Here is a 24,714-nt window from a genome sequence, read left to right on the forward strand (position 1 = left end):
ATTTCAGACAAATGGCTGTCCAGTCTCTTCTTAAAAACTTCCAGCGTTGGAGCATTCACAGCTTCTGGAGGCAGGTTGTTCCACTGGTTAATTATTCTAACTGTCAGGAAGTTTCTCCTTAGTTCCAGGTTGCTTCTCTCCTTGATGAGTTTCCATCCGTTGCTTCTTGTCCTGCCTTCAGGGGCTTTGGAGAATAGCTTGACTCCCTCTTCTTTGGGGCAGCCCCTGAGATACTGGAAGGCTGCTATCATGTCCCCCCTCGTCCTTCTCATCATTAAATTAGACACCCCCAATTCCAGCAACCGTTCCCTATATGTTTTAGCCTCCAGTCCCCTGATCATCTTTGTTGCTCTTCTCTGCACTCTTTCTGGAGTCTCAACATCTTTTTTACATCGTGGTGACTTTGTTTGTCAGAAGGTCGCAAAAGGGGATCACGTGACCCCCGGGACATTGCAACCGTCATAGGTACATTCCAGTTGCCAACAGTCTGAAGTTTGATCATGTGACCAAGGGGATGTTGCAATAGTCCTAAGTGTGAAAAGTGGTCATAGCTCACCTTTTTTCACTGCTGAATGGTTGTAAGTCGGGGATTACCCTTACAGGCTGTCCTCAACTTACAATCATTCAGTGACAATTCAAGGTTACCGCAGTGCTGAAAAAAGGGAAGTCCTCATACTTACTTAAGACTGCCGCAGCATCGCTCAATCAGAATAGAGCTGAAAGGGACCTTGGAAGTCATCTAGTCCAACCCCCTACTCAGGCAGAAAACCCTACACCATTTCAGACAAATAGCTGTCCAGTCTCTTCTTAAAAACTTGCAGTGTTGGAGCATTCACAGCTTCTGGAGGCAAGAAGTTCCACCAGTTAATTGTTCTCACTGTCAGGAAATTTCTTTTTAATTCTAGGTTGCTTCTCTCCTTGGTTAGTTTCCATCCGTTTCTTCTTGTCCTGCCTTCAGGTGCTTTGGAGAATAAATTGAGGGGGACAATCTATGTTCCAAAGCCCACAAAGGCCAGAAACTAATCAAGGAACAACGGGTGGAAATTGATGGAAGGAAAGATTCAAACTAGAAATAAGGAGAAATTTCCTGTCAGTGAGAGCAATTAACCAGTGGAACCACCTGCCTCCAGAAGTTGTGGGTGCTCCATCAGCGGAGGCTTTCAAGAAGAGACTGGACCGCCGTCTGTCAGAAATGGTGTAGGTAGGATCTCCGGCTTGAGCAGGGGGTTGGACTAGATGACCGACAAGGTCCCTTCCCTTATCCTGTTATTCTGTTATTCGCTCCTCGAATTCTTTTGGCATGACTTAGCTTCAAGCTTCACGCGCTGCAAAACAGTTTTTTTTGAAACTAACTGGTAAATAGAAGAGTCCGAACTTCCAAACCATAACATTTATAAGCCAGAGGATGCTGAGCCTAAAGTTATGTGCTCAGGATGCCAACGTTAACTCTGGCATCGTGTTTGATCCACAGAGCAAACGGTGGGTTTTCAGAAATGGGTGGACACCTACCTTGGCCTTGTTGATTGTGCAGTGAAGTGCGTTGTTTTCCTGATCATACAGCAAGCTGAAATCTAACGTCCCCAGCGCAGCTGGAAAAAAAAAGAGAGAGAGAGAGAAAAGAACACAGGGTACCTTAAAAGGAAAATCCTTTTGTTTCCTCTTAAATTATAAATTAACGGTAGCGAAAAAAGATCGCATTCCAAGTTTCTGCAAAAATCAGGTTCAGGTGAGGTTGCAGGAAAAGCTCTGAAAAGTGGACTGTCTTTGGAGGCTCCATTAAGTGGTTGATGGTGAGGAATGAAGGCAACACGCTAGAACAGGGGTAGGCAACCTCGGCTCTTTTATGACTCATGGACTTCAACTCCCAGAATTCCTGAGTCAGCTATGCTGACTCAGGAATTCTGGGAGTTTATTATTTATTTATTTATTCGGTTTATATACCGCCCTATTCCCAAAGGACTCAGGGCGGTTTACAAGGCAAAATTTAAAAACAATCCAATATAAAATTAAAATAAAATTAAATTAAGTCTAGCCGCAAAAATTAAATCACAATTTAAAAACATTAAACCCCTCAGTCCAGACCAGATAGCTCAAAGAGCCAGGTTTTTAGGTCCCGGTGAAATGAACGAAGGTCGGGGGCAGTCCGGAGTTCCGTTGGCAGTTGATTCCATAGGGCAGGCGCGCCCACAGAGAACGCCCTCCCCCTGTGGATCGCCCGTTGGCAATCCTTGACCCGCGGTACCCTGAGGAGGCCCTCCCTGTGGGAGCGCACAGGACAATGGGAAATTGACGCTGGCAGCAGGTGCTCCCTTAGATGATCCGGGCCCATGCCATTTAGGGCTTTATAGGTCATCACCAGCACCTTGAATCTCACCCGGAGGGCAACCGGAAGCCAATGCAGCTCGCGGAGAAGAGGTGTTACATGGGAGTATCGGGAGACTCCCATCACAACTCGCGCGGCTGCATTCTGCACCAGCTGAAGCCTCCGAGTGGTCCTCAGGGGCAGCCCCATGTAGAGAGCATTGCAGTAGTCTAGCCAGGAGGTCACGAGCGCATGGGTGACTGTGCGTAGCGCATCTCGGTCCAGATAGGGCCGTAACTGGCGCACCAGGCGAACCTGGGCAAAAGCCCCCCTGGCCACGGCTCCTATATGATCTTCCAAACTGAGCCGTGAATCCAGGAGGACACCCAAGTTGCGGGCCCTATCAACGGGGGGTAACACCTCACCCCCCATAGTTAATGATGGAAGTTGAAGACCATGAGTCATAAAAGAGCCGAGGTTGCCTACCCCTGCGCTAGAAGCTGGGAGATTGGGAGTTAGGTACAAAACTAACTGGTGACTTTGGGCCAGCCGCTTTCTCTCAGCCCTAGGATGAAGGCAATGGCAAAATGGGTGCAAATAAAATCTCAGAGACTTATCCGTATATTCACCAGGAGTCGGGACTGGAAGGAAATATTAATTGGGATTTGAATACCGTTTTCCTCTTCCTTGCTCAGCCCTTTTTCCTTTTGTGCTACGCCTTCTTGAAAATGAATTCAACGCTCAATTAAAGATGATGGGAAAAACCCAGGAAAGGCTGATAAAGGCTTCCAGAAAGCTGATTGCTTTATGCCAAAGGTAGATAATTGGGTCCATATTCATGGGAAGAATGGGAAAGGTATATAATGTATTTGAAAACTCTTTCTTAATGCATATAAAAAGAGCTAATTTGGTGCAGATTAAGGCCCCAGGCTAGAAAGTTGGAGCCTGTTAGTTCTGGGCATAAAGCCAGCTGGATGAGTTTGGGCCAGTCACCTCTTCTCAGCCCCAGGAAAAAGACAAGTACAAATTGCTTTTACAAATGTTGCCAAGAAAACAACAGGGACTAGCAACCGGTCACCAGAAGTCAAGAACTCAGCATTTGGCCTATTAAACTTCATTTTTGATGTCATTCCCTTTACTTAACATGATCATTTGGGATTCTGTTTTTATTTTTCTAGTCTCTTTGCATTTAGTTTTATGCAAACCTGATAATCCTACCTCTACCAGGACTAGAACCTTCGCTGCAGCTTATTCAAAGAAGCGCTGATGAGAACTGTTTTCACCCCAGCCTTCTCATAGAGGGGATACCAGACCTTACTAATCCAAACATTACGGGATACTTTGCTTTCCAAAAATCAAGATCAATTACATCTAGAGCATTCAGACCATCTACTAACTTATTCATCAAAAAACCAAAACCAACAGAGTTTGATTTTTAATCACTCGTTGCTTTCACAATGTTGACTATTATTGATCCACACCTCCCAGGAAACCTTGATCACCCACTGATAACCTTCAGTTTAATCGTTAGAGAACAGGGCTGGGCAACGACGGCGACTTTACGAACTTCAGCTCCCAGAATTCCCCAGCCTGCATGCTTTAAATCAGGGGTGTCAAACTGTCAGCCCGCAGGCCAGACGCGTCATCCCAAAACTGCGCCCACCCCATTGCCGGCAATGGAGAAAAAGCTCCAATACGTTGCGGGACGTCACATGACGTTGTGAGTTTGACACGACACTGGAGGTTTTCAAAAGAAGAGACGGGACGGTCACTTGCCTAGAATGGTAGAGGGTTTCCTGCCTGAGCAGGGGGTCAGACTAGAAGATCTCCAAGGTCCCTTCCACCTCTATTCTGATTGATCTGATTGAAACTGGGGCATAGCTCCCTGTTTTAGGGCTTGTTGTAACTTTGAACATTGGCTAAGTGACTGGTGATTAGTCAGGAATTATCTGTAGTTGCAGCCATTATTTGGATTCTATTTTATTTTTTTTGCCTTCCTGCATGCAACCTTGCAATTATCCCGTAAGAGAACAGTGGGGCGGCTAAATATATCATAAATCTAATGCAGGAAGATGGTTTGTTTATTCATTTCTGTCTTTATCAGATTCCTAGCTTGATGCAATGAGATAGAGACTCCCAGCGCGTCCCTAATTAAAGCAAAACAATGACTTAGTAATGAGCAGTGAAAAATACAAAGAGAAATACCAAACGAACAAATAGAATAGAACTGAGCTGGAAGGGACCTTGGAGGTCTTCTAGTCCAGCCCCCACTCAAGCAGGAGAACCTGTGTCATCTCAGACAAGTGACTGTTCAGTCTCTTCTTAAAAACCTCCAGTGATGGAGCGCCCACAATTTCTGGTGGCAAGCTGTTCCACTGGTTAATTGTTCTCACTGTTAGGAACTTTCTCCTTAATTCCTCATTGCTTCTCTCCTTGATTAGTTTCCATCCATTCCTTCTTGTCCTGCCTTCAGGTGCTTTGGAGAATAGCTTGACTCCCTCTTCTTTGAGACAGCTCTGAGATAAAGAATAGAATAGAATAGAATAGAATAGAATAGAATAGAATAGAATAGAATAGAATAGAATAGAATAGAATAGAATAGAATAGAATAGAATAGAATAGAATAGAATAATGGAATGAAGTAGAAGAATAGAATAGAATAGAATAGAATAGAATAGAATAGAATAGAATAGAATAGAATAGAATAGAATAGAATAGAATAGAATAGAATAGAATAGAATAGAATAGAATAGAATAGAATAGAATAGAGTTGGAAGGGACCTTGGAGGTCTTCTAGTTCAGCTCACCACTCAAGCAGGAGAACCCATACTGTCTCAGACGAGTGACTGTTTAGTCTCTTCTTAAAGCCTCAAGTGATGAAATGCACACGATTTCTGGTGGCAAGCCGTTCCACTGGTCGATTGTCCTCACTGTCAGGAAGTTTCTCCTTAATTCCAGGTTGCTTCTCTCTTTGGTCAATTTCCAACCAATGTTTCTTGTCCTTCCCTCTGGTGCTTTGGAGAATAACGTGACCCCCTCTGCCAGGGGATTTAATATTATCAAGTCTAGTTCCGGCAGGGTCCATTTGCAGGCAGACACCCCCTGTCCACCTGCTGAAATACCTCTGGCCCATTTGTTCTTTAAACAGGCCGGCATTGTCGATCGTCGCTGCTGGGGTTAATTTGCCCAAAGTAGCTAAGCTGTAATGTGAGGGCTGGCACAGTTTAGTGATGGATGAGAGGCAGTGCTGAGGGTGTCCTGCCTTAATTCCGGGGTCACCTTGAACCTTCCAGATGCTCGAGAAGCTTTGTTCGGAATGGAAGAGAGTGGAATTACGAACCCTCGTTTGCAAAATCAGAAGAGGGAGCGATTTAAATTGCCCGAGAATATCTTGTCACGTAACCTGGGCTGGGCTGGGTTTTTAGTTAGGCAACAGACGAGGCAAAAACGGGGGTTTGAAATTATTTCAAATTTTACAACGCAATTGTAGGAGAGCCCCAAAGAAGCTTTTTTTTCAAGAGGCAACTGGACTTCCTTTGTTTTTCTTTGAAGACGTTTCGCTTCTCATCCAAAAAGCTCCTTCAGCTCTGACCGAATGGCGGAGGGTGGAAGGATTTATACTCCTTGCAGAATGCTGGTCATTTGCATTCTTTTAGACAGTCGTTGAGCACACTAAAAAGCAGAGACATCACCCTGCCAACAAAAGTGCGTATAGTCAAGGCTATGGTCTTCCCAGTTGCAATGTATGGCAGTGAAAGATGGACCATAAGAAAGGCCGAGCGCCAAAGAATTGAGGCCTTTGAACTGTGGTGCTGGAGAAGACTCCTGCGAATCCCTTGGACTGCAAGGCGATCAAACCTGTCAGTCCTAGAGGAGATCAACCATGACTGCTCTTTAGAAGGCTAGATCCTGAAGTTGAAACTCAAATCCTTTGGCCACCTAAGGAGAAGGAAGGACTCACTGGAGAAGAGCCTAATGCTGGGAAAGGTGGAGGGCAAGAGAAGAAGGGGACAACAGAGAACAAGGTGGCTGGATGGAGTCACCGAAGCAGTAGGCGTGAGCCTAAATGGACTCCAGAAGATGGTGGAGGACAGGAAGGCCTGGAGGAACATTGTCCATGGGGTTGCGATGGGTCGGACACGGTTTCGCAGCTAACATCAACAGAGTGTTGTTGAGGCCATTGGGAAGGTTACCTGTCTCCTCAGGGCCACCTGGCGATGTAAATGTGTGTGGAGCCCTTTTGTAACCACTGAAAGGAGACAGAATGATGTTGTATCCCTCCCCCTCTGTTGAGGGAAGGGCTGCCCAATTTTGACACAGATGGCCTCTTTGACCCCTCTTTCAAGCCAGTGGTCCTCTCTGTCCAAAATGTGGACTTCGCTGTCTTCAAAAGAGCGGCCTCTGTGTTTCAAATGCAGATGGACTCTTGTCCTGTTGGGTTTGCTCTCCCATGTTGTGCCACGCGTTTGTGAAGTGGTTGTTTGGTTTCCCCGATGTACAGATCTGCACATCTGCATACGGCCCTTTCAGCGGTTCCAAGAAGGCTCCACACCCGTTTGCACCACTCTGGTAAACCTCCAGATGGCCTCAACGACTCTCTAAAAGGATGCAAATGACCAGCTGTCTGCAAGGAGTATAAATCCTCCCATTCCACACCATCCAGTCAGAGCCGAAGAAGCTCCTTGGATGAGAAGTGAAACATTTTCAAAGAAAAACAGGAAAGTCCAGTTGCCTCATGAAAAAAGCACCTTTGGGACAAGCACGACCTGGATGATGGAGAATCTCCATAAAATTGTAGGAGAGAGACTGGCAGAACCAGGCGGAAGAGTCAAATGGGTAATTAGTAGAGAATCTCTATGTGTTGTGATTCAGGGTCAGCCTGTGGGTTCGGCAGTTGGGTCGGACGACTCAGAGGAGGAGGGGGGTGTACTAGACCTTGCTGAGGGGGTTGAAGATCTTGCTGATGATAGCCCTCAGCCAGGCCCCTCCTACTTGGTCACCACGGAGACCCAGCTGTGTGAGCCTGACAGTGTGGATGAAGATGACCCACAGCTGGCCCTGTTCAAGGACGCCCGACGCAGGAGGCAGTCAATTAGGAGTAAACAGAGGAAGGCAATGGGGCTTCTCGGAAGGAGGCAGAGAGAAGCCACGCCCTGAACTCTATATAAGGGGAATGTGAGGGGAGGGCTGGTTTGCTGAAAGCAACCGCTCGGATAGTGTTTCAAAGCTCCTGTTTCTTGGTTCGTGTCTTGTTTGTTTTTGTAGTAATAAATTTGGCAGGCGTAATTCCAGCCTCTTGCCGTTTGTAAAGGGGTTGCCTTTTCTGCAGGGCCAGTAGCAGGCTGGTACAGAACACTATGGCAGATCTGGGCCTTTTATGGCCTCCGGGCCATATTTGGCCTTTGGCATCCCTTTCTAGCTCAGGTGGATTACTTTTACAGGCAGTTCTCAACTTACAACCGTTTGTAAGTCGCAGTTACAACGGTGTTGAAAAAAATGACTTAGGACTGTTTTTCAGGCTTGCCACCATTATTACATCGTCCCCCCCGTCACGTGATCCAAATTCGATCGCTTGGCAACGGAAATATATTTCCATTGCTAAGCAAGGCCGTTGCTAAGTGAGTTTTGGCCCACTTTGTGACCTTTTTTGCCACAGCTGTTAAGCGAATCACGGCAGTCATTAAGTTAGTAATGCGGTCGCTAAGTTAATCTGGCTTCCCCGTTGACTTTGCTGGTCGGAATGTCCCACAATGGCCACGTGGAGAAAAAAATCAGTGCCGTTGTGACTTCGAACAGTCACTAAACAATAGGTTCTAAGTCTGTAGTTGCTAGGAGTCAATACCCACTCGATGCCACATAAGCAGTCATAATAGGCAAATGTCCATCCATTTGTCTGAAATGGTGTAGGGCAGGGGTCCCTGGCACGTGGACCGGTACAGGGCAGCGGCCTGCCAGCAACTGGGCCGCACAAACAAGCAAAGCCCCAACCGTGGGTTGCAGGCAGCACACAAAACCACTCACGCACACGGTCTGTGGAAAAACCTCTCTCCACGGAACCAGTCCCAGGTGCCCCAAAAATCCCATTTTTCTGGATGCCCCAGTGTTTGCTTGATGGATTTCTCTAAAACAACTTCTAGGCATTTGTAATTTTCAAGAGGCTTTGGAATGTGTCCATGAGGACTAGAACCTTGACAAAACATAAAAGTGGAAACAGGTGCTTTCTATCCTTGCCTCTGTGCCAAAGGTCTCTCTCTCTCTCTCTCTCTCTCTCTCTCTCTCTCTCTCTCTCTCTCTCTCTCTTCCTTCCCACTTTCGTAGAAGCAGAAAGTCACTGATCTAATCTAATACAATGTAATAATAATAGAAATAAGTGCACTATTTATTTGTTTGTTTTTTTTAGAAAATTATCAAAAAATGTAACGCACTTGAATCATCCTGAACCCCCGCCCTACCCCCTCCACCCCCGGTCCATGGAAAAATTGTCTTCCATGAAACCGGTCCCTGGTGCCAAAAAAGGTTAGGGACCTCTGGACTAGATGACCTCCAAGGCCCCTTCCAACTTTATTATTGTCATTATTATTGTTATTGTTATTATTTAATTCCATTTTTATAGCTGGCCATCTCAACCTCCCTGGGACTCTGGGCAGCAATACCCACATCTACACAACACTCACGTATTTATGAAAAGAATTTACATTTCTTCTTGAATGTCTTGGGGGAAGGACCTGCAAAACTGCAAACGAAACGGTTTGCAGGGTCATAAGGCAGAGACGCCGAACAGTGAACATCTCAACACAATTTGCGACTTCGATGAGCCGCGAAAAATGAGAAAGGGAAAAAAAACAACCACGTCGGTTCCTTGACTTAATAGAGGAGACAGTCTCTTTGCTTGGCTGACTCTCCCCGATAGAGGCTGAATAGAAAAAGGAAAGAAAATTTTCCCATTTCACACAGGGAAATTCACGGCGTAAAAGAGACGGGCCTGTTTTCGAAGTATCAAAAACATCACTGCAGATCTTCTCTCTCTCTCTCTCTCTCTCTCACACACACACACACACACACACACACACACACGTGTGCCACACTGCAACCCGCACAAAGAAAAGGAGCAAACTTTACATTGAAAGAGAACAGATAGTTCTTGACTTACCACCGTCTTCAAACTGGGCCCTTTTATGACTTGTGGACTTCAACTCCCAGAATTCCTCAGCCAGTGTGGGGAAACTATGGCCCCCTTCATGATTTGGGGACTTCAATTCCCAGAATTCCTCAGTCAACATGGGGGAACTATGGCCCCTTCATGACTTGTGGACTTCAACTCCCAGAATTCCTGAGCCAGCATAAGGGAACTATGGCCCCTTCATGACCTGTGGACTTCAACACCCAGAATTCCTCAGCCAGCATGCCTGACTGAGGAATTCTGGGAGTTGAAGTCCACAAGTCATAAAAGGGCCCAGTTTGAAGACCCCCCTGCTCTAAAGTTACAAACGGCAGTTTTTTTCCACCAGGATGACTCTCCAAAAATATTGACTGAGTTTCTAGATAGCTTTGGGGGTTGAATTTTTGAAAACACAGGTAGTCCTCAACTTACAACCGTTCGTTTAGTGATCGTTCCATCTTACAACAGCGCTGGAAAAAGTGACTTACGACCGTTTTTCACACTTACGCCCACAGTCATGTAATTGGACAAGCAGGACAACAAGCACTTTTTTTCCAGTGCCGTTGTAACTTCCAACGGTTGCTAAACGAACGGTCGTAAGTGGAGGACCACCGGAATATCTGCAGTGTGTGCAGGAAATCTCCCCTGCAGTGCTGGCTCGCGTTCCGCCACCAGCGCTTAGCACAAACCGCCCGGTCCCTTTGCAATCTGCTCTCGGTCCCCCCCCACCCCACCCCCCCAACCTTCTGTTTTGCTTCACGCTTGACATTAATCCTCCAATCGGGCTTTTAATTAGAAACCCCGAGATTGCAAACTAAACTGCAGCCGGTGTGTTTAAAAATAAAAAATAAAAAATGAAATAAACAAATCTGCTTATCCAGATGCCTCAGAGCCATTGCAGCAATCCCAGAAGTGGCCCTCATTTACACCGTTTCGGTTTTATTATTAATGTTGGTTTTTTTAAAAAAAAATAATAATTATTAGTTGAAAGAAAAATAAAATATTAAAAAAATAAATAAATGCTGCAGGCAGGTGTGCTCGGCCTGGGCTCCTGCCTTTTTCTCTGCCATAAGGGGCATGTTCTGAAAGGTTGAATTTATTTATCAAGTTCGATCTGTGGACTTTCCCGCTAAGGGGGTGGGTGGGTGGGTGTCCTGGACTTACGCCCATTCGTTTAGTGGCCTTTCAAAGCCGGAAAGGCACTGAAAACTGTGAGCCGTCACCGGTTTTCACACTTTACGACCGTTGCTTTAGCAAGGGTAATTCTGGGCTGTAAGTCAAGGACTATCTGAATTACAGCGTTTAAATCTTCAAACTAAATTCTGAATTTGTTGTTGTTTTTCCCTATTTCGAGCACGGAGGTCAAGTGATCCAGATTCAGGCCTGTCCCGGGGTCACGTGATCCCCATGTATAAACCTTTCCAGTTGCTTCCAACAAGCGAAGGGAATAAGAGGAGCAGATTCACTTAACGACCGAGTTATTCGCTTAAGAACTGCAGTGATTCGCTTAACGACTGTGGCAAAAAATGGTCATGAAATGGAGCAAAACTCACTTAACAACCGTCTTGCTAAGCAGTCGAAACGTTGGACTCAGTTGGAGTTGTAAGTTGGGGACTAAGTATCGTGCGGTATTTCCCAATCTGGGTGAGGGGAAAACCATCAGATCTTCAAATTTATTTATTTATTTTATTTTATTACATTTACCGGTATATACCGCCCTTTCCCGGAGGACTCAGGGCGGTTTACAGGGTAATTAAAAACCAAAAATACAAAAGTTAAAAACCAAGTTTAAAAAAGATTAAATTTATCCCTGTATAAATAAAACCCCAATTAAAATAAATTAATCCTCAGCCTGGGCCAGAGAGCTCGAAGAGCCAGGTCTTCAGGCCCCGGCGGAATGAATCCCGGTCATAAGTCACCTCCGAGTACAGGAAGTCCTCAACTTACAACGGTTTGTTTAGTGACTGTCCAAAGTTACAACAGCATTGAAGAAAGTGACTTAAGATCGTTTTTCACACTTGCGACCGTTGCAGCATCCCCAGGATCACGTAATTTACATTCGGATACTTGACAAGTGACTCACATTTATGACGGTTGCAGAGTCCTGGGGTCACGTGATCGCCTTTGGCGACCTTCTGACAAGCAAAGTCGACGGGGGGAGCCAGATTCACTTAACGACCGGGTTACCAACTTATCAACTGCCGTGATTCACTTAACGACCGGGTTACTAATTTATCAACTGCTGTGATTCACTTAACGACCAGGTTATTAACTTATCAACTGCCGTGATTCACTTAACGACCGGGTTACTAACTTATCAACTGCCGTGATCCTCTTAAGAATTGTGGGAAGAAAGGTTGCAAAATGGGGCAAAGCTCACTTAACAAACATCTCACTTAACAACAGAAATTTGGGGCTCCATTGTGGCCGTAGATCGGGGACTACCTGTAGGTCCTTCGGAACTCGGTGAGGTATCCCATCCAAAAACAGACTCCAAACACTTTGGAGAAGGTTTCTTTGGCTAGGTAAGAAAAAGGAGACTTGCTTCCTCACTGTCCACCATTTTGTAATCGTTCACTGAACACAAAGACCCGTACACAGACACGCCTGCCCTGATGAGATTACCCAGCTGGGTAATGAAACGTCTGCAAGAAAACAACTCAACTCAGAGGGGACCCCCAGTCCTCTTCTCCTGCAAACACCTCTCTCTTCTAGCACTGATGATGCTATCTACCGGTAGTTGGGTCATGAAAAGTCTGCCAAAAAAACAACAAGCTCAGAGATCACCCAGGATCCCACAGTCTTCCTCTTCCTCCTCCTCTTTCTGCAAACCTCCCTCTCTTCTAGCACTGATGATGTTACCTAGTTAGGTAATGAAATGTCTACAAGAAAACCACCCAGCTTAGAGAGCAGCAAAGACCCCTCATTTCAAGCCTGAACTACAAATATTCTCTTCTATCGGTATACGCACACATGCACACAGACACTTCTCTCAATAAAGCCATCATCTAAATCCTCTTTGTGTGTGTGGGGGGGGGGAAATTGGCAGAGCTTGTCTGAAACATCAAGAGGAAAAGTCGGAATTGCAATCCATAAATTGTTCAGGAGGCCACTGCAAAATTGTAAAGGAAATTTTGGGTTTTTTAAAATAAATTCCAGCTTTATTGGCCAGGTCTGTGGGTTAAAACTGTGAGGACTAGAAGCATGGAAAGTCCTATTTTGTAATGTGCCAAACAGTGGGAGTTGAGTAACACTAAGTCTAGGTTAATCCTGCCTAAATACACAGCATTTCCCAACCTTGGCAACTTTAAGACATGTGGACTTCGACTCCCAGAATTCCCCAGCCAGCATGCTTTAAGATGGGTGGACTTCAATTCCCCAGCCAGCATGCTTTAAGATGGATGGACTTCAGTTCCCAGAATTCCCCAGCCAGCATGCTTTAAGGGGGGGGGGGCGTAGTTCCACTCTCAGAAGTCCCCAGCCAATAAGCTTTAAAGTGGGTGGACTTCAAGTCCCAGATTCCCCCAGCCAGGCTGAGGAATTCTGGGAGTTGAAATCCATCCATCTTAAAGTTCCAGAGGTTGCAAAACATGGATTTAATTTACTAGATCTCAGGTTGACCTGACTTGTTAGGATACGAAGAATTTTTTTGATGAATGCATTTTGTATCAACGGTTTGGCCTAAACAAATTCTAATTTTTCTGTTCTGCATTTTTCTTTGTTCGATCCTTTTCGTAAGAGTATTTCTGCCATTGGCAGCACATTTCAAACACAAATGTAAATACACAAACACACACACACAGAGAGAGAGATGGCCCCAGCCTTTTCTCCACCAAACGAAAACCTTGAAACTTCTAACGAGGCAGGGGGGAACGCTTTAATGATTCATAATGCCGGAGGCAGTGTTTTTAATTATGATCACAATTATCTGTTTGATTTACATTTCTCTGTTACTGCCTTGTTTTTCCACCCATCCATGAGAATGCAGGGTTGTTGTTGTTTTTGTTCTTGGGAAGCACCGATAAAAACAATATGGTTCTGAAACCATATTGTCTTCCTTGCGTATTTATTTAATCACTTTATATAGCATCTCGCCAGCAACGACTCGGCGCAGCGGACACTATTAAAAAGAAAATACAGCACAACCAGAGGGAAAACTCACAACCCAAGAGAATCTGTGTAGTTCGGGGTTGCATTGTGGAGTCCTTTGTGCTCTCTGAGCTTAAGGTTCCTCCGCACGTGCGTGCTAGTCGTTTCCAACTCTAGGGGCCGGTGCTCATCTCCGTTTCAAAGCCGAAGAGCCAGCGCTTGTCCGAGGACGTCTCCGTGGTCATGTGGCCAGCATGACTGGACGCCAAAGGCGCACGGAACGCTGTTACCTTCCCACCGTAGTGGTCCCTATTTTTCTACTTGCATTTTTTACGTGCTTTCGAACTGCTAGGTTGGCAGAAGCTGGGACGAGTAACAGGCGCTCACTCTGCTACGCGGCACTCGGGATTCGACCTGCCAAACTGCTGAACTTCTGATCGACAAGCTCAGCATCCTAACCCACTGAGCCACCTTGTCCACCTTTATCAACCTTAGGTAAAGGTAAAGGTTCCCCCGCACATGCGTGCTAGTCATTTCCGACTCTAGGGGCCAGTGCTCATCTCCGTTTCAAAGCCGAAGAGCCGGCGCTTGTCCGAGGACGTCTCCGTGGTCATGTGGCCGGCATGACTAGACACCAAAGGCGCACGGAACGCTGTTACCTTCCCACCGGAGCGGTCCCTATTTTTCTACTTGCATTTTTTACGTGCTTTCGAACTGCTAGGTTGGCAGAAGCTGGGACGAGTAACAGGCGCTCACTCTGTTACGCGGCACTCGGGATTCGACCCGCCAAACTGCCGACCTTCTGATCTACAAGCTCAGCGTCCTTACCCACTGAGCCACCGCGTCCTTGAGCTTAGCAGTTGGCAAAACAGATGGGAAATCCATGTATCCTATCATCAATTTTGAAAAGGAGCGTGGCTACCGCCATTTTCCCTACTCATTTTCTGCCTTATTTGTGTCTCTCTGTCAGAACCACGACACCTATCTATGTTTACTTTTTATTTATTTATCATTTTTACAAATAACTCAAGGTGGCAAACACATCCAATACACCTTCCTCTTCCCGATTTCTCCACAACAACAACCCTGTGAGGTGGGTTGGGCTGAGAGAGAGGAACTGGCCCAAAGCCACCCAATGGGCATTCATGCCAAAGGCAGAACTAGAACTCACAGTCTCCCGGTGATTGGCCCAAAGTCACCCATCTGGCTTTCATGCCTAAGGCAGGACTAGAACTCACCGTCTCCCAGTGATTGGCCCAAAGACACCCAGCTGGCTTTCATGCCTAAGGCAGGACTAGAACTTACCGTCTCCCAGTTATTGGCCCAAAGACACCCAGCTGGCTTTCATGCCTAAGGTGAGACTAGAACTCACCGTCTCCCGGTGATTGGCCCAAAGACACCCAGCTGTCTTTCATGCCTAAGGCAGGACTAGAACTCACCGTCTCCCAGTGATTGGCCCAAAGACACCCAGCTGCCTTTCATGCCTAAGGCAGGACTAGAACTCACCGTCTCCTGCTTTTTAGCCTGGTGCCTTAATCACTAGACCAAACTGGCTCTCTGGTTAGTTAACAGATTCCTATTATAATAACTATAATAACTTTTTTTATATATATAAAATGTACAAATAAAAAAGCCTAACAGACAGGAGAAAAGCGAATGATGAAAAGGGAGAGAAAGAAATAGAGGTGCAGAAAGATATAAAGAAAAAAGAGAAGAAAAGGAACATACACAAACACACACATGCATATATTATATATGTGTGTATGTATGTATGTATATGTATATGTTTTCTGAGGTTTTCGCGGGTGTTTGTATGTGGATCTTTGGTCATTCGGGTTTTTTCCCACGTAGAGTTGAAGGTGTAGGAGCAACGTTTCGACGGAATCCCATCATCCTCAGGCTGGTGGCTTCAGCTTCCTTCTTCTGGGAGAAGCATGTGGTAGTGGCTGTTTGTTCCTCTTTTTTAAACTGCCAGAAGGGGTGTGTTCTGTGGGTGGAGGTGTGCTCTGATTGGGTGGGGGATTAAGTGTGTTCTGATTGGGTGGGAGTGTGTTTTGAATGGTGGGTGTGTTCTGATTGGGTGGGGATGTGTTTTGAGTGGATGGGCTGGTCTCAGCTGCCAGCCTTAGACCTGAGCTGGTGAGTTGTGCTGCTTTTGTTCGGCTTCGTGTTTGTGGTGGTGCTATGTTTTTATAGTGGGTGTCAGTTTGCTTATTGTGTGGTTTGGAGGGGTTTAAAGTGGCTGATGTTGCAGCTGTAGTTAGGTTTCTGTTTTGTGGTTGTGCATCGTTATCATTGTGGGTTCGGATTTGCTTTTTGAATGGTTGTGTGGTGGTGGTGTCATGTGATGTTATCATGAGTTTGGGTCTGGTATCATTCTTGGTGGTTGGGACTCGTCTGTCAATCAAGGCGGGTTTCCAAATGGCTGGTATACATATTAGCTGAAGATTACCTTTGTTAAAGGGGATTTATTGTAATTGGAAATGTAGCTCATTGCAGCCTGAAAAATGAGTCAGCGTTTAAGAAATGACTGGTAAGAAACTCTAAAATGCAATTGAATCCCCATTGACTTTGTTTGTCTGAAACCAGCTTGGAAAGTCAATGAATCAGAATAGAGCTGGAAGGGAGCCTGGAGGTCTTCTAGTCCAGCCCCGGCACTGAAAAAAGAAACTTAGGACTCTTTTTCACAGTTATGACCATTGCAGCATCCCCCAAGATCATGTGATCAAAACTCTTGGCAACTGACTCGTATTTATAATAATAATAATAATAATAATAATAATAATAATAATAATAATAATAATAATAATAATAATAATAATAATAATAATAAGTTGGAAGGGAGCTTATAATGGTCGCAGCCTTCCCGGGGGTCACGCGATCCCCTTTTGCGACCTTCTGACAAGCAAAGTCAATGGGGGGGAAGCCGGACTCACTTAAGGACCGTGTGACTGATTGAACAACTGCAGTGATTCACTTAACAACTGTGGTAAGGAAGGTCATAAAGCAAAACTCAGTTCAGAAATGTATCACTTAGCAGCGGAATATTTGGGCTCCATTGTGGTCGTAAGTGGAGGACCACCTGTATAATTGCCCCCAGCTGCTTCCCCAATTATTATTCCTGTTTACATTTGCAGGGCGCACTTCAATATTCTATAAGAAAAATCTTTTGTTAGCTGATCTATTTTTAAGCTCTCCAGCTTATTTATTGAAATTCGTTATTTCTTTTTCGAGTAGGCTGGGGGAAAGGGATTTTTTTTTCCTGACTGATAAGCAGGAGCTACAATAAGTTTATAATGGATGGATGGATGGGTGGGTGGACGGGTGGGTAGGTAAGTAGGTAAGTAGGTGGATGGATGGATGGATGGATGGATGGATGGATGGATGGATGGATGGGTGGGTGGGTGGGTGGATAGATGGATGGATGGATAGGTGGGTGGACGGGCGGGTAGGTAGGTAGGTAGGTAGGTAGATAGATGGATGGATGGATGGATGGATGGATGGATGGATGGGTGGGTGGGTGGGTGGATAGATAGATGGATGGATGTATAGATGGATGGATGGATGGATGGATGGATGGATGGATGGATGGATGGATGGATGGATGGACGGACGGGTGGGTAGGTTGGTAGGTAGGTAGGTAGGTAGGTAGATAGATAGATAGATAGATAGATAGATAGATAGATAGATAGATAGGTGGATGGAGGGAGGGAGGGATGGATGGAGGGGTGGGTGGGTGGGTGGACGGGTGGACGGGTGGACGGGTGGGTAGATAGATAGATAGATAGATAGATAGATAGATAGATAGACAGACAGACAGACAGACAGACAACCACTCATCTCACAAATGCTACACTGGCCAGCAAACCAAAAAATATTAAATAACCTTTAAAAACAATTAAATGTAAATATAAGGACGCTTTCTTCTTTTTTACATCGCCGGCAAAGAATGGCTCCTTCCAACAAACATTGATCAAGCCTGCATCCTTAACATGCTTCCAAGGACCAGTTTTGGGGGGGGGGGGTTAACCACCTTTTAAAATATTGATTAAAAACCTTTATAAAATTATCAAGAAAAGTGATTTTTTTATCACTTGCAAACTGCTACCGTTTGTCGCTTCAAACCACCTGCCATCGTTTGCAGAACGGTGGGCTACGGGGAAAAGAAACTGCAAAGATGGAGGTTGGGAACTAACGCTGTGGTCTGAATTAGAAACGAATAAGAGGATTTTCCTGGATCAGAACAACCGCTCAGCAAATCTACGGGTCTTATCCTCATCGTAGCCACCACTGAAAAGACAACAAGCAGAATTTAAAGAGCCAAATATCTTTAGGCCGGCATTCTCAACAACGGACCCATTTTCAAACGTACCCATTTTGGCAGTGTGCTGCAGCTGCCAAAATTGCCAACACAGTGCTAGGCTGCATCAACAGAGGGAGAGAATCAAGATCACGTGAAGGGTTAATCCCGCTTTACAAGGCCTTGGTAAGGCCACGCTTGGATTACGGCATCCAGTTTTGGTCACCACGATGTCAAAAAGATGTTGAGACTCTGGAAAGAGTACAGAGAAGGGCAACAAAGATGATCAAGGGTCCGGAGGCTAAAACATACAAGGAAGAGTTGCTGGAGTTGGGTATGTCTCATTTAATGAAGAGAAGGACGAGGGGAGACATGATGGCAGTCTTCCAGTATCTCAGGGGCTGCCCCAAAGAAGAGGGAGTCAAGCTATTCTCCAAAGCCCCTGAAGGCAGGACAAGAAGCAACGGATGAAAACTAACCAAGGAGAGAAGCGACCTGGAATTAAGGAGAAACTTCCTGACAGTTAGAACAATTCACCAGTGGAACCACCTGCCTCCAGAAGTTGTGGGTGTTGCATAACTGGAGACTTTTAAAAAGAGGCTGGACCAACATTTGATCTGAAATGGTATAAGATTTCCTGACTGAGCAGGGGGCTATAAAACATGATGGCCCCACGTTTGGACAGAATAGAACAGGTTAACATAGTTGGAAGGGACCTTGGAGGTCTTCTAGTCCAGCCCACCACTCAAGCAGGAGAACCTATACCGTCTCAGACAAGTGACTGTTTAGTCTCTTCTTAAAGCCTCAAGTGATGGAGCGCCCACGATTTCTGGTGGCAAGCTGTTCCACTGGTCGATTGTCCTCACTGTCAGGAAGTTTCTCCTTAATTCCAGGTTGCTTCTCTCTTTGATCAGTTTCCAACCACTGTTGCTCGTCCTTCCCTCTGGTGCTTTGGAGAATAACGTGACCCCCTCTTCTTTGTGGCATGGATGGCTCCTGACCTTCGCTCGTTTCGCCGCGACCTGAAGACTATTTAAGGGAGGCTGAGATGCATTTCTGACTCATTAGTCTTCATCAGTCAGACATACCCTTCTGAGATTCAAACCTGGGCTGACTGCACACCAGGCAGTGTTTTTACCTCTTGAGCCACAGGTTCTTTCTCGCTCTGTTAGCTTTCTGCAAGGGGAGAGATATGTGTCATATGTTAACTATTAGATTACCTTGCTAGGCCCCAAACATGGGGCAAATCTTTATTTCCTGTTTTCAGCCTTATCTCAAAGGCCATCGAACAGGCTGTAGTCACACCAGACAGTTCATATATTTGTGTAAATTACTAACAAAGAATTAAGGGAGGCTGAGATGCATTTCTGACTCATTAGTCTTCATCAGTCAGACATACCCTTCTGAGATTCGAACCTGGGCTGACTGCACACCAGGCAGTGTTCTTACCTCTTGAGCCACAGGTTCTTTCTCGCTCTGTTAGCTTTCTGCAAGGGGAGAGATATGTGTCATATGTTAACTATTAGATTACCTTGCTAGGCCCCAAACATGGGGCAAATCTTTATCTCCTGTTTTCAGCCTTATCTCAAAGGCCATCGAACAGGCTGTAGTCACACCGGACAGTTCAAGAGGTAAAAACACTGCCTGGTGTGCAGTCAGCCCAGGTTCGAATCTCAGAAGGGTATGTCTGACTGATGAAGACTAATGAGTCAGAAATGCATCTCAGCCTCCCTTAATTCTTTGTTAGTAATTTACACACACACACACACACACACACACACACACACACACACACATACATACATACATACATACATACATATATATATATATATATATATATATATATATATATATATATATATATATATATATATATATATATATATATTATGACTTGTGGACTTCAACTCCCAGAATTCCTCAGCCAGCCTCTTGCTTTAGGAGAATGGGGAGATTTGATTGGCAAAAGGCGGATATCGGTGGATGTGACAATTTCAATATGCTTAGGAGCAGCAGCCCAGGAGATTTCCTATTAACAGAATAACAGAGTTCGAAGGGACCTCGGAGGTCATCTAGTCCAACCCCCTGCTCAGGTAGGAAAGCCTGTACTATTCCAGTCCCATAAAAAACAGAATAGAAACGCAAGTTAAGATAGGCAAAAAAAATGGTAAGTGAACACCTGTCCAGCCTAGACGAGTTCAAATCACCAGGACCAGATGGATTACACCCCAAGGTTCTCAAGGAACTGGCAGACGCGATCTCAGAACCACTGAACTATATTTTTCAAAGATCCTGGAGCACTGGGGAACTACCAGAGGACTGGAAGAGAGCTGATGTAGTTCCCATCTTCAAAAAAGGGGAAAAAAAATAGATCCAGGAAACTACAGACCTATCAGCCTGACCTCAATACCTGGGAAGATTCTGGAAAAGATAATCAAACAACAAATCAGCGAACACCTTGATGCAAACAAAGTCATCACTAAAAGTCAACATGGGTTTGTCAAAAACAGATCATGCCAGACAAATCTTATTACATTCTTTGACCAAGTGACAAAACTAGTGGACCAGAGGAACGCTGTAGATATAATTTACTTGGACTTCAGTAAGGCATTTGATAAAGTAGATCACAACCTACTACTTGATAAGATAGAAAAATGTGGGTTAGATAGCATTACCACCAGATGGATTCGTAGCTGGCTGACAGGCCGTACTCAGCGTGTGGTCCTCAATGGAACCGCATCTCCATGGAAGGAAGTGTGTAGTGGGGTGCCCCAGGCCTCTGTTCTGGGCCCAGTGCTCTTCAACATCTTCATTAATGATTTGGATGAGGGGATAGATGGGGAACTCATCAAATTTGCAGATGACACCAAGCTGGCAGGAATAGCCAATACTCCAGAAGACAGGCTTAAAATACAGGAGGATCTGGACAGACTCGAACACTGGGCACTATCTAACAAAATGAAATTCAATTGTGAAAAAAGTAAGGTTCTACATTTAGGCAAGAAAAACCAAATGTACAGGTATAGTGTAGAAGATACCTTGCTCAATAGTAGCAACCGTGAGAGGGATCTCGGAGTCCTGGTGGACAATCACTTAACTATGAGCCAGCAGTGTGCTGCAGCTGCCAAAAAAGCCAACACAGTGCTAGGCTGCATTAACAGAGGGATAGAATCAAGATCACGTGAAATACTAATACCACTTTACAATGCCTTGGTAAGGCCACACCTGGAATACTGCATCCAGTTTTGGTCACCACGATGTAAAAAAGATGTTGAGACTCTAGAAAGAGTACAGAGAAGAGCAACAAAGATGATTGGGGGACTGGAGGCTAAAACATATAGGGAACGGTTGCTGGAATTGGGTATGTGTAGTTTAATGAAGAGAAGGGTGAGGGGTGACATGATAGCAGCGTTCCAATATCTCAGGGGCTGCCACAAAGAAGAAGGAGCCAAGCTTATCCTCCAAAGCGCCTGAAGGCAGGACAAGAAGCAACGGATGGAAACTAGTCAAGGAGAGAAGCAACCTAGAACTAAGGAGAAACTTCCTGACAGTTAGAACAACTAACCAGTGGAACTCCTTGCCTCCAGAAGTGGTGAATGCTCCAACACTGGAAGTTTTTAAGAAGAGACTGGACAGCCATTTGTCTGAAATGGTATAGGGTTTCCTGCCTTAGCAGGGGGTTGGACTAGATGACCTCCAAGGTCCCTTCCAACTTCTTCTTCTTCTTCTTCTTCTTCTTCTTCTTCTTCTTCTTCTTATTATTATTATTATTATTATTATTATTATTATTATTATTATTATTATTATTATTATTATTATTATTATTATTATTATTATTATTATTATTATTATTATTATTATTATTATTATTATTATTATTATTATTATTATTATTATTATTATTATTATTATTATTATTAAATGGCTGTCCAGTCTCTTCTTAAAAACCTTCCATGATGGAGCACCCACAACGTCTGGAGCCAAGTCCTTCCACTGATTGATTATTCAGACTTTCAGGAAATTTCTCCTCACTTCCAGGTTGCTTCTCCCTTTGATGAGTTTCCATCCGTTGCTTCTTGTCCTGCCTTCGGGCACTTTGGAGAAGAGCTTGACTCCCTCTTCTTTGGGGCAGCCCCAGAGATATTGGAAGACTGCTATCATGTCACCCCCCTCGTCCTTCTCTTCATAAAACTAGACATACCCAATTCCAGAAACCGTTCCTTATATGTTTTAGCCTCCAGTCCCCTGATCATCTTTGCTGCTCTTCTCTGCCCTCTTTCTAAACGGAGTCTCCACATCTTTTTTACATCGTGGTGACCAAAACTGGATGTCGTATTCCAAGTGTGCTCTTACCAAAGACCAAAATATTCACATTTCCAGTTCGGCAAAAATCCTCCAGATGGTTTTTTTTTATCTCTGGATTCCTACAGGTGTTAAAGAGGATCAATAGACAAGCTGATAGCCAGGAAAAAAACATTGGGTTGTCAAAGACTATCAAAAAGACCGCAGCCTTTCAACGGTACCGCTCAAGCTTAGCTAACCAGCCTGCAATCTTGCCTTGCGGTTTTTTCCCCAGCCTGGAGGACAAGGGAATAGGGGTGCGTTCTGGCCCAGGAGGATGGGCATTGTAGTCGGCACCTCTGAAAGATATGTGTGGAAGTCGATCCGGGAGATATTTTCAGCGCCAAGGATATTGACGTGATCCAAAGGTTCCGTAGTAGCAGCCAGGGTCATGATGTTGGCTGGCTACAAACAGGATCCGGAGGACAGATTAGAATGCAAATGAAGCAGAATGAAAGACTGGAATGCAGCTTAAAGGTCATCTAGTCCAGCCCAGAAGGAATCCATTGCTACAGCGTCTGCTACATTTAGAAGCAAGTTAATAATTGCTCGCAAAATGAAGACCACGACAGAATTAAAGAAAACTTGCATCCTTTATCCCAGACTCTGAAGAACCACAGGACCTTAAATGTATAAATCAGGATTTTTCAACCTGGGCAACTTTAAAAGGGGGGGGGGACTTCAACTTCCAGAATTCCCCACCCTTCTTAAAGTTGCTCAGGTTGAAAAACACTGATATAAATGAATTTGTTTAACCTCCCTTCTATGTATAAAATTATTTCATTGGTGTTACGGTTGGGCAAGAAATAAATACAGTAATTACTTATAATCAGTACCTCTATCCACCTATTTATATTAGCCAATCTTGCAGGGAAACTTACCCCAGATTAAAACATTTTACCTATACAAAAATTTCTCAACCATTATAAATTCCCCAAACCACCTGAGACTCTACTGGTACCTTAAGGGTTTCTGCCTGGCAAGATTTGGCCTCAAAATGTCAATATCTCTCTATTTCTTAAAAATATGTAATTTTTAGTTGAAGATTTTGTTTTACAGGGTTAAACGCTACAAAAAAGTAAAGAAGGAAATAAGAAAAAGAAAAAAAGAAAAAAACCAAGATAAGATTCTTGTGTATGTATAAGTACATGTACATGTATATGTAATATATATATACACACACACACACACATATGTATATATGTCTGAAATAGTTGTTTTAATTGTTCTTTAACTGTGTATTTTATATATATTTTTCTCTTTTCAAATTACAGTTTGTCCTCCTTATGCTGCTCTATGACCGTCATTAAGATTGGATTTGAGGGAAGGAAGGAAGGAGAGAGAAAGAAAGAAAGAAAGAAAGAAAGAAAGAAAGAAAGAAAGAAAGAAAGAAAGAAAGAAAGAAAGAAGGGGTGGAAAGAAGCAAGGAAGGAAGGAAGGAAGGAAGGAAGGAAGGAAGGAAGGAAGGAAGGAAGGAAGGAAGGAAGAAAGAAAGAAAGAAAGAAAGAAAGAAAGAAAGAAAGAAAGAAAGAAGGGGAAGGAAGGAAGGAAGGAAGGAAGGAAGGAAGGAAGGAAGGAAGGAAGGAAGGAAGGAAGGAAGAAAGAAAGAAAGAAAGAAAGAAAGAAAGAAAGAAAGAAAGAAAGAAAGAAAGAAAGAAAGGGTGGAAAGAAGGAAGGAAGGAAGGAAGGAAGGAAGAAAGAAAAAGAAAGAAAGAAAGAAAGAAAGAAAGAAAGAAAGAAAGAAAGAAAGAAAGAAAGAAAGAAAGAAAGAAAGGAGGGGAAGGAAGGAAGGAAGGAAGGAAGGAAGGAAGGAAGGAAGGAAGGAAGGAAGGAAGGAAGGAAAGAAAGATTTAAAGAAGTGACTTCTGATTTTCTTTGCAGTAGTGACATACAGTAGTAAACTGTACTTTCACATTCCCGAATGACATAATTCTCTTCTTTCCTTATACATCCCTTTCCAATCAATAAAAAAAACCTGATTATTGATCGAAAATGTCAATCCCAACAGGATTTTGCTGAGGAGACTGCTAGATATTTTCCCGAGCGGCTGCACAAACGGTTAGCAGCCTTGCTCCTGTACCGTGTGTTGGAAAAGTGAAATAAAATTACAAATAAATTTAAAAGGGACAACTCTTCGGAGTCTCTGCGATCACGGGTGTCTTCTACCTAATTAAGCTGCTCTTAAAATGAGAGTGTAAATCTCTGCTGAGGAAAGTGATCCCTCTCTTACTTTGGCTTATAAAAAGTCCCTCGTATTCTTGTTTTTTTAACATTTATCAGCAGGAAAGGAATCACTTTCTTTACTCTGGCAAGTGAGTTGCACCCTTCTCTGACCACGGTGGAGGAGCTGGCTCCACAGGATGACCATCTGGAGAAAGGCAGGAGCCAAGGGACTCTGACAAAATCAACCAATCAATCAGAATAGAGCTGGAAGGGAACTTGGAGGTCATCTAGTCCGGCCCCCTGCTCCAACAGGAAACCCTATAGCATTCCAGACCAGTGGCTGTCCAGTCTCTTCTT

At 44.4% G+C, this 24,714-nt stretch overlaps 1 protein-coding gene across 1 annotated transcript in view; it reads right to left on the bottom strand.

Moving 5' to 3' along the window:
* The window catches only part of DOC2B (double C2 domain beta), a gene marked incomplete at both ends in the record, with an annotated part of 134,274 nt that overhangs the window by 97,229 nt on the left and 12,331 nt on the right, over positions 1-24,714 (bottom strand). Inside the window, one exon of the mRNA XM_081346709.1 lies at positions 1,510-1,589. Within this exon, the coding sequence (XP_081202835.1) occupies positions 1,510-1,589 (80 nt within the window). The remainder of the gene's footprint in view (positions 1-1,509; positions 1,590-24,714) is intronic.

This window comes from Vipera berus, assembly GCF_964194415.1.
Source record: "Vipera berus genome assembly, chromosome: 1".
Lineage (NCBI taxonomy): Eukaryota > Metazoa > Chordata > Lepidosauria > Squamata > Viperidae > Vipera > Vipera berus.